This window comes from Alexandromys fortis, unplaced genomic scaffold, assembly GCF_014885135.2.
Source record: "Alexandromys fortis isolate MF-2015 unplaced genomic scaffold, M_Fortis_MF-2015_v1.1 scaffold_26, whole genome shotgun sequence".
NCBI classification, from domain to species: domain Eukaryota; kingdom Metazoa; phylum Chordata; class Mammalia; order Rodentia; family Cricetidae; genus Alexandromys; species Alexandromys fortis.
Window position 1 is genome coordinate 5,641,600 of NW_026067894.1, and position 10,966 is coordinate 5,652,565.

Below are 10,966 nucleotides of genomic sequence, written 5' to 3' on the forward strand. Positions count from 1 at the left end.
GGTGTGTCCATAGGGAGGGTTTCCTAATGGCTATTATTGTCCAGTAGCTGCTTTTTCAATATCCCCAGGCTGCCCTGGAAAACCACCTAGAACCCTAAATGAAACAAAACAAAAACAACAGCAAAACAAGCAAAAGCTGGAGCCTTCCCTTGAGGCCCCAAAGACCTTGGGGACAGCGTGAGGAGCCAGGCATCCCCAGCAGACCGAGCAGGAGCTCAGCTCTGGGCCAGCTTCCCAGGTGCAGATCCTGGCTCTGCCACTTCCTGCTGGTAGAGTAGCCAGATTTAGCAAAGATAAATAAATCCACAACACTCTGCTGGATCCCCATGTCAGACAACTGATGAGCAACTTGGCGGGGTGAAGTACGGCTCTGGTACTGCAAGAACATCCTGCATGTTACCTGGCAACACGCTTGCTAGGGTACTTTATCCGCGCCCGCCCCCCCCCCCCACCTCTAGAAGGTTCCTTCCATGGGGAATCACACAAGTGAGTCCGTGGACAACACTTTCCACACCGCCTGATCTGTCTGCTAAGCCAGGCAATGGGACAGGCTTTAAAAGTGCAATGCTAACTGTAAGAAGCCAGACAGAAGGACATATACTATAGGGGTCCATCTTTGAAAAACGTCCAAAACAGGCGAATCTGGAAATGCAAAGTGGCTACTCGGTATAGGGCTCCTTACTGGGGTGATGTGCTCGAGAATTAGATAGTGGTGATGTCTGTACAACACTGAATTTACTGAAGATCACCAAATTATAGGCTTTGAAGTGGGGATACAGCCTAATGGTAGAGTGTCTGCCTAACGTGTAAGGTCTTCACTCAACCTTCCAGTACTATACGTAATAAAGAATGAATAAATAAGTACATTTAAAATTATGTGTGTGTGTGAGTGTGTGCACATGAGTACGGCTGTCAGCAGTCCTGAGACCTTTGACGTGGGTGCTGGGGACCAAATGCAGATTCCTTTGGAAGAACAGTACATTCTCTCTCTCTCTCTCTCTCTCTCTCTCTCTCTCTCTCTCTCTCTCTCTCTTAGTTTTTCCAGAGAGGGTTCCCCTGGATTGTCCTGACTGCTCTGGAGTTCTCTTTGTAGACCAGGCTGGCCTCGAACTCAGAGAGCCGTCTGCCTCTGCCTCTTGAGAGCTGGGGTCAGACAACCAGAAAAAAAAAAATCCCAATCACTATCAGATAGTATGCTTGCCCTGGAAGAACAATCAGACCATTCTGGGCACTTTACCTCACATCCACACACAAATTCCTGTATGTTCACCCTGAAGTTAGCAATTACCATGCAGCAACACTGGAAGCAGAGCAGGGTCACAGCTAGTGACCTCCCTACAGGAAACAAGTCTATGGTACCTGTATGTGCCACCATTGTCCGGCTGTAGTACACTCTTTTAACTCTCCATCCCCTTAAGACATAAATTTTTGAAGTGGAGATGTATATAGCTCAGTAGTAAACTATTAGTGCAAAGAACGTGCAAGACCCTGAGTCCAGTTCTCAGCAGAAAAGATAGAAAGAGGGAGAGAAAAGAAGAGAAGAAAGCAGAGGGAGGGAGGGAAAGAGGGAAAGTTTAAAATGGTGAATTTTACGTAATGTAAATTTTTATCACCTCTTTAGATAAAACTACCTAGCGGCACCACCGAGACTGTAATAGGCAGCCGGGCCTGAAACAGGTGAACGAGAGAGCAGAGGAAGACCCGGACTCTTTAAAACCAGGCTCCAGAGAACTGGGCACTGTGGCGCACACCTTTAATCCCAGCACTCAGGAGGCAGAGACGGGTGGATCTCTATGAGTTTGAGGCCAGCCTGGTCTACAGAGCGAGGTCCAGAACAGTCAGAGCTACACAGAGAAACCCTGTCTCGAAAAAAAAAAAAAAAAAAACAAGGCTCCAAGCCAGGTCGGGCAGTGCATACCTATAATCCCAGCACCTGAGAGGCCAAAGCAGGGAGACCATTACAAGTCCACGGCCGGCCTGGGCTACAAATGAAGACCCTGTCTCAAAAAGCCTAATAGAAAGATGGTAACAAACCAAAAGGTTCGGAACTTCGTTCACTGTCTTCTAAATCACGGAGCTCTTTCTGACCTGGCACCAGGACAGCATGGACTGGTCACTCGCGGTGGCCGCTTCATGCCTGGCGTAGACATTTTTACGTGTCTGTTTGCGCCAGGTCTGCGATGGAATCCTCTCTGACTTACCCATGGGGAGCCAGATTCTGAAAGGGAAAGCTATTTGTCTGGGTCACACAGCCAATAGCAATTCAAAACCAGTCTGACCTCACCGACTGCTTGCTACTGAACTCAGCTAGGCAAGTGAATACTGGCCATCACAGGTTGACCATCCTTTCAAGGAGGGAGTCCTTCCCCTACCAGATGGAGACCTCTATGACCTCAGAAACTGCCTTTGTACCCACGGGTGTTCTGCAAATACGGTTGAACGGGTCACTAACCTCTAGTAGGCATTCAAAGCTTTCTGATCTACTTTCACATTGACTACTCAGCCATCTGGAGAATTTTCAAGCAGCTCAGGTCTCGTCCCTGGGAGACTCTGATTCCATAGGGTCAAGATGGAGCCCAAGATATCAGAGGTTCTTCAAGCTCCTGTAAGGTGTAGAACTAGCTAGCATAGAGGAACCTTCAACAGCTGCTACTAGACCAGCCAGCTCAGTCCTCCAAAGAGCCTCTGGTGACTGGAGAGGCTGACATGACATTCCTGGGGCCTGCCCTGAAGCCAGAGAAACCCTGTATGCTCTCCTGAAAACACCAGGCCTCTAAAGGAACAATGTAGTTCAGGTGGTAGAGGGATTGCCTGGCACCCGTGAAGCCCTGGGTTTAATCCCTAACACTGTACAAACTGGACGGAACATGCCTGCAGTCCCAGCACCTAGAGGTTGAAAGGCAGGAAGACCAAGAATTTAAAGTCATCCTCAGCTCCATAGCAAGCTAGAGGTCAGCCTGAGCTACAGAAGATTCTGTCTCAAGAAAAAAAATAGCAAAGGCTGGGGAGATGGCTCAGTCAGTAAGGCACTTGCCACGCACATGCATGAGGACCTGAATCCTGACCCCCGGCGCTCACAGAAATAGCCAGGCTCACAGCACTTCTGTAAATCCAGCACTGTGAGGAAGAGAAAGGCAAATCCCTGGAGGTTACTGGCCAGGAAGCAATGAAAGACCCTATCTCAAAACACAAAGGGCAAGAGCAACTAAGCGAAGCCGTCTGAGGTTAGCCTCCCACATGCATATATACAAGCTCACCAGCAAACACATTCACACACCCACACCAACATATGCCACCTACCCACCACCCCGCTCACCACCCTCACACACATCACACACGTGCATGCATGCACACACATGTGAGCACGCGCTAAAATTTTAAACATTAACAACAGCAAAACTAGGTGGTCAAACTGCCTTTGAGAGTGCTTCTTCCTTCCAAAGTTTCAGTTTCTATTCCAGATCTGCCCTGTCACTCCAATGGCCAGAAACAGCTGGCATCAGTCAAGAAAGGCACACACTTAAGGCTGAACTGTGTGTAGGAGGACAGACTTTGAGACCAGGCTGGGGCTGACCCTCACTCCAGACAGGGATGGCTGGGAGGGGCAGGGCTGGGCTCCCAGGTCTTCTCTTCAAAGTAGTGGATAAATCACCCATAGCCTGTCCACATCTCTCCAGCAGACAGAACAGGACCCCAACACACTCGCCGCTGACCCCCCCCCCCCCCCCCCCCCCCCCCCCCCCCCCGCAGTGCCGAAGCCATTGGTGGTTTTGCTGTCTGCTTATTTTGCTACAGAGGCACCCTGGAGCTGGCCACCCCTCCCTCCTCCAAACAATCTCGCGGTTCCGAGGTCCTGCAGTCTCCAGATCTCTCCCTACTTCCTTGGAAGCTCCTTTCGGTCTCCTCCATTCTTCTCGGTCTACTTTATTCACTTCTGCTAGCTCTCCAGAATTCAGTTCCCCAGAGCAAGGGCCTGGACTCCCGCATTTCTCTCCCAGCGGTGATCTCACCGCCAGGATGAATGTAATGAGATGCATAGATTCAGGGACTTTTGGAGTACCGGGTTATAGACTCCCAGACACCCTACACACTGGTAAACCTGTGCCAGGGACATCTGACATCATGACACAAGTCTTAGCAGGCCACATCTCATAAAAGCCAAAGAGGCCGAATTCTTGCTTTTCTAGGCTCCCCTGCACCTAGGCGCAGTTAATAAGAGACTCTCATTGTGGCCCTGAACCAGGAGAACACAACACGGAAAGTCCACTGTAGCGCTGATAAGCAACAGTAGTGACAGTATCCTAGGAACAGTGGCACCTCAAGCTGTGGCATTTAGCGCATGGGACAATGTCCTGCCAACTTGGCTCTGTAATGTCATTTTGGCTGACCTCTTGCCTGCTGCTCATCCCCGGTTCTCTAGCTTGGGGAACTTCTGGAAATTACTGAGTTTCCCATCAAGTGAGTTCCTATTCTGTTTAAAAGAGCCCAGGCAGGCACTACTGGGGCTCACAGTAAAATGCCCGAGACATAAGAGATCAGCTCGCCTCTGCCTCTGGAGGGTGCTAGGACTAAAGACATGAGCCACCACTGCCCAGATTCCCCTCCTTAGCGTTTGAGAAAGGATCTCACTGAACCTGGAGTTCACTGATTCAATAGACTGGCTGTCCAGCAAACCCCAGGAGCCCTCCTGTCTCTCCCTCCCCAGCCCTGGGATTACAGGCATGCACTGGCAGGCATGGAATCCAAATTCAGGATACCATTGCTGCTTGTGCAGCAAGCACTTTACCCACGGAGCCATCTCCCCAGTCCACTGACTTGTTGATATAGGTCTCTGTGTGCCTCATTTTGTTGACACAGGGTCTGATTCTGTAGTCAAGGCTGGCCTCTTAACTAGCTATGTAAAACCAGGCTGGCCTCAAAAGTTATGGTCTTACTGTCTCTGCCCCACGAGTGTTAAGTAAGTGAGACTTGTCTCAGTAAGCGAGACTTGTCTCAGAAAAGCAAAATAAGTTGGGTGTGGTGGCACACGCCTTTAGTTTCAGCACTTGGGAGGCAGAGGCAGGCAGATCTCTAAGTTCGAGGACAGCTTGGTCTACAGAGCAAGTTCCAGGATAACCAGGGCTACACAGAGAAACCCTGTCTCAGAAACAACAACTCAAGCTAGGTAATGGTGGTACACTCTAATCCCAGCACTCGGGAGGCAGAGGCAAGTGGATCTCTGTGGGTTCAAGAACCAGGGCTACATAAATGAGATCCTGTCTTAAAATAATAATAATAATAAATAACGATAGCAACAATAATAATAAAAGTCACACACACACTACAGCAAAATATAAGTTACTAGCATTGCCTACAAGCTTCCCTGGGACCTGCCCCTGCCTACCCTCCTAACTCATATGGAAGGCAATGACCCCACACTAGGCTTCTCTTCCTTCAGCCTCTTTTCAATGGCACACACACTTCAGGTCCTTTACTGCCAAAGGGCCTCTGCTGAAGCTTCTCCCTCCAACTGCAACAACTCCAGACCGTTATTCTCTTCTGAGGTTTCATGTTTTATTTATTTGTTACTCAGCCAATCCTTTCCAGGTATCCGCTGTACTGCTAAGAAGGGGTCTGGATGTAGAGGTCGCAGTAGAGGACTGTTTGGTACACACGACACCCTAAATTCAAAAGCTGGCCACACTGAAAACAGCAAAACTGTGACTATAATACCAAACTTAAGAGTCTAGTCTCCAGGAGGAAAAAATATATTCTATAAAGAAACCAGATGTTGCCGGATGGTGGTGGCATCTTTAATCCCAGCGCATAGGGGCCAGGGGCAGGTGGACCTCTGTGAGTTCAAGGCCAACTTGGTCTACAAGCGAGTTCAAACCCTGTCTCAAAAAAACAATCAAACAAACAAACAAAAAACCCACCCAAATATTAATGAAATAGTTATATAAATAAGTATAAATTTTAGCCAAGCAGTAGTGGTACATGCTTTTTATCCCCAGCACTTGAAAGGCAGAGGAGGCAGGTAGATCTCTGTAAGTTTGAGGCCAGCCTGGTCTACAGAGCTAGTCCTAGGATAGCTAGGGCTACACAGAGAAATTCTGTGTTAAAAAAAAAAAAAAACATAAAACAAAATAAAAAAACAAACAAAACAAATATAAGTTTTGTGTGTGGGACCTGGGAAATATAAGAAAGCTGAGCAGTCAGGCCAGCTAGAGGTCACCACAGTGTTCTAGGGGACAGCTGATAGGTATGGACCAGGAAGCAATAAGGAAAGGCAGGCAGACTGCAGACACAGAGCAGGTAAAATTCATGGCCCTTGGTGAAATGAGCCTCCCAGCTTGTGCAACAGAACCTGGCGGCCAGCCTGAGGAGTTGTGAGCGTGGTCTAAGGAAAACCACTGCAAAACCGCTGGACATGAGAGTCTGGGCTGAGTGAGTCACTGAGGGGCCGGAGGTGACTGAAGTCATGAGCTAGACAGTCCGGAGAGACAGCAGGAAGAGAGATGATGACCCAGGGCCCAGCCTTAAGGAAGGCCTGAATAAGGGGATGAACTTCCTGCCACCTGCTACCATATGCAATTGCTGCTGAATTTGCTCATCTATTCCCTGGCCGACTTTTCCAGAAGAGACTGCGCCTACGGCAGGGACTGCGTCTCTCTTGTGGAGAGAAGGGCTTTCCCAGCACCTACTACCCAGCCTTGGTAAGGCTGCCTCCTCTAGTACTTGGTCAAGGGTTTTTGATCCCCTATGCCCAGCACAAAGTCCGAGATGCTAAGCATCCCTAAACATTCCAATGGGATAATGTGTAACTGTTTTAAACAGGAGGCTCCTGGCAGCATGGGCCTCTCTGCAGAGGCCAGACTACACCAAATAGAGAGAAGCTTCGTGAACGTTCCTGGGAGGAGTCTCTGGACCCTGTCCTCCTCCTTTAAGAAGTGTCCTCCTCCCCGAGGACAAAACTGTGGCCATGTTTACCCTGCCTGAGTGTATCCCTCAGTGACCTCTGTTGATGAAACGAGGGGTGGAGACCCAGCTTCTGTAATCAGTCCAAAAGCTGGGCTGGGCTGCCGGGAACTTGGAAGTGGGACATGAGAGACTGGCTGGGTTACCTTTAGACACTGGACCAGTGAGGTCATGTGACCGTGTGGGGCCTATGTAATGAGAAGGGAGCAGAAGCGCTAATCACTGCTACTCGAACTTAGATGGAGCAGCTGCCTGAGCCCCTGACTCCTCCCAAGCCTCAACTCCCAGACCACAAGGCATCTACCTGGCCTCGCTGTTCAGTTCCAAGAGGCACCTCTAATACTTTAAAACAAGCTTCCTTTCCACAGAAACAGGCTAGAAGGGGGGGGGGGGCGGATGAGGAGTCATGAATTTCAGGCTAGCCTTGGCTAGACCCTGTCTCAAAATAAACACATGTACATGCACACACACACGCCAAGGAAAAGGTAATTTTGACTCCATCAGAATTTCAACTATGCACTGTTAAGACATGATAGAGATTTTAGGTAAACATTCTCCTAGCCATGACCCTTCCCCCATCTGTCAGCTCTGAAGACAAACACGGGGAGCATGCACATGTCCACAGAGACTGCCTCTTGCTGAGCGCAGGTCAAAATGGTCTCCTGGCTTCTCGATCTGCTTCCTTTCAGCCAGTCCCTGAATTCACTCGTGTTCTCCGCTAACCTGGGTTCATCTCTATCTACCTGGAAGGAGAACTTCCTCCAGGAAGTTCCCATGTTGCTCTGATCCTCACTGGCTCACCCCCTAGTCACCCCCTTAGCCTCTGACAACACTGTGTCTTTTGCTGGACACTCAGGATAGCTCCTGGCATTCCTGCTTATTACCCTAATACATGTCCCCATCCAGTCAGCAAACCAAAGAAGGATCACTACGTCCTCAGTGCCCAGCAGAGAAACCGCAGGGAGAACCATACAAAAACAGCAGCCAGCCGGACCTGCCGTGACACACGTGGCAACTGCCTTATTTTCCCTGTGAAAATTAACAGGATGATGGCTGCAGGAGGGTCAAGGATGGGAGGGGCCATCTGATGCAGGGATTATTTCAAAACTCCCTCATGTCGCACAGAGATTCACAGGGAAAAACAAATCAGCTTTAGCAATCCAGTGAGGTTGAGCAGAGAGGAATTAGGAGACTCGGTTTCAAGATGAAATAATTGAGGTTTGGAGATGGTCTAGAGGGAGGCCAGGCAGGTGAATGTTGCAAGGAGAGAGTAGGACCAGAGATTAAGACAATGAGGGAGGAACACCAGCTGCCCCCACTCCCCACTGGGAGCTCAGGCAGTGTCTGGCCCTCTTGGTGGTATCTGTTTCTCCATCTCAAATGAGAGGAATTCTAGCTGACTTCTCTCTCACAGGGCCCTCCAGCCCGTACCCTCTTGGCTCCTATGACCTGTCCCAGGGTCCTTCCCAGTAGGATTGACAAAAAAAAAAGACAGAGTCCCGAGTTACTTCCAGGAAACCGCCTAGACCTAGAAGTCTTGATTTAAGAAGCAACAGGAGAAGCAAGCCTGGAGTGAGGTTAGTCATGCCCGGTACTGGAGGAAGAAAAAAAAAGTATCAAACTGGATGTAAGCATAGCATAATAACAGAGAGGCATGACCACAAAACCAACCAGAAAACTCCAGCAAAATCTAATTCGAAAGTCAGACTCCTAACTTCTGGGAGCTGAGGAGAAAAGCTGTGCTTGGGAACCTCAAGCCTTTCTGCTGCACAAACAATAAACAAAACAAAACAAAACAAAAGCTTGTAAGTGCAAGGATCTGGAGGCAAAAAAAAAAAAAAAAAAAGGTTGGCTTTTGTCTGCCCTTCGCTGGGTCAAATCTGAGCCCCCATCAGAGCCAACTGGATTTCCAGACCCAATGCTGTTGAGACAGTCAGTGGGGTCAGCTGCAGAGGCACACAGTCGGAGCAGTCCCTTCGCCTCTGACTCAACACTCTAGTGGACAACCTGGAGAAGAGGATGACAGGTAAAATCCCTGAAGACATCCTGAAACGTGGAGGAGGCACTCCTGAAGACAAGACTAAGGCTACAGGGTAGCATTTCCCTCGGAACAGCCAGCAAGACACCCCTATTTGTGGTAATGCTTCTGCTCAAGCGATCTTAGCCTCACTGGCTCTCATTTTCATAAAGACATGTACTCCTGACCCAGGTATAGTGTGCACCCCTGTAACACCAGCTCTGGAAAGGCCACGGCAGGAGGATCACAAGCTTGAGGCCAGCTTGGACTATCTAGTGAGACGGTCTTAAACAGCAACAAAAACCAAGTATTCCTACAGTGTGCACAAGAAATGAAGCTCCAATAGATTTGGTCACTTCCTAAAGAGATGTCAATGACCTTGACAGTAATGTTCCCATCTCTGCACAGCTCTAAGAGGTAAACAATTAGCCCCACTTTACAGGCCAGGTCACATGACCGGTCCCACCCATCTTGCAAACTGCAGGACCAGGGTCTGAACACAGGTTAGCATCGCTTGAAATTGACAGTCTGTACAATTCTCTGCCTTCCTTACCAAGGAGGAAAGAGTCGAGACAGTGGTCCAGCCAGACCCGGGAAAGGAAGAAGGGAGATTTCCTAAGACCTCAGCTCTGACTACTTCCGTGTAGCTTTGTGTCTGCCACACAGAAGGGGCAGCATACTTATGGTGAAGGGTTGGGGGTCCAGAGTACTGCTGAAGTCCAAGATGCCACCCCAGTTTGGAGCATCCTCTCGAACACAGCTGTGGCACATTATCCTCCGCTGGCTGCAGAGCACAGACTGTCTGCTCCAGCATATTCCTTACTGATGCAAAGCTGAAGAGAGTTCAGAGAAGAGGAACGAACTCCAGTGAGCATGGGAATGGGGTGGGGCAGCCCACAAGGGCGAAAGAAAGGGCCTGGGACACTCTGCCTGGAAACACAAAGAGGAGAAGGGAGGGGAGAGGAGTCTATAAACTTGCCCGCGACAGCCAAGGTGAACCCCGGCTCCTGGCGCCTTCCCATTCGCATTCATTCCACAAGGCGAGCCAAGTCTCAGAACAAGCAGCCAAGAGGAGGGGGCCACCTCTCTCCTAAAGTCAGGGAGAGGTAGTTTCAGGACTGAGCCTGTTTCTCGGAATGGGACTGACCTGGGGGACGGCATATTTGTGGGACTCCAAAACCGAAAACACAGAGCTGTAAGCAAATGAGCGAATACACATATGATATGATGGGCAGGTCTCCCAAAGTATTTGAGAGATGTGCCCCAACATGTAGGAGTCTCTGTCGAGGTGACCCTCTGGTCCTCTCTTCCAGGTTCCTCCGTGAGGAGGCAGATGTTTGAGATGAGCTAGGTTCCCACAGATCTAAGAGGGGCGAGTTTCTGGAGCGCCGCAAAGAGCCATCGTAGCTCCGAGTACTCCGGCAAAGGTCAAACCCAGGCCCCGAATTGACGTGAGCTCCCTCCCGCCTGGGCCCCTCACCTCCTCCCGTGCCAGAGCCGCCCCCCGGCACCGGGGCATCTTGGCCGCGAAAGCGGCAGCCCCGGTTGGGGAGCTGAGATCCTCCGCGGTGACGGCCAGGAACTCCGCGACACTGAGCTGCTCGGGCATGGCGGGCGCGGGGCGGAGACGCCGAAGCTGCCTGAGCCGGGCGCGGGGGACGCTGCACTTAACCGCTCTGGGCTGGCTGCACCGCGTAGGGCCGGCCCCCACTACCCGCAGCGTCCCGGTCCTGGCCTCCTCACGCCCTGCCCCCTGGCCCGCCCCGCCCCGCCCCTAACTTCCCTGCCACGCCCCGTTCCCCTAGCCTTCCTCTTCGGCCACGCCCCTGGCCCCTCTCGTCTAACTCCCTAGCCGCGCCCCCGAATGCCTAGGCTAACTCCTTGGTCCTGACTCAGTTCCTCACCCTAACTCCATGACCACGCCCCCATGCGCTTCTCTAACTCTCCGGCCACACCCCAGCCGCGCCCCTAACTCCCTGGCCACGCCCTAGC

The 10,966-nt window shown here is 50.7% G+C and overlaps 1 protein-coding gene across 1 annotated transcript in view; it reads right to left on the reverse strand.

The window, feature by feature from the left end:
• Window positions 1-10,705, reverse strand: part of Asap3 (ArfGAP with SH3 domain, ankyrin repeat and PH domain 3) — a 39,217-nt gene extending 28,512 nt beyond the window's left edge. The window contains exon 1 of the mRNA XM_050155425.1: window positions 10,455-10,705. Within this exon, the coding sequence (XP_050011382.1) occupies window positions 10,455-10,583 (129 nt within the window). The 5' untranslated portion in view covers window positions 10,584-10,705. The remainder of the gene's footprint in view (window positions 1-10,454) is intronic.
• Window positions 10,706-10,966: the final 261 nt, after the last annotated feature.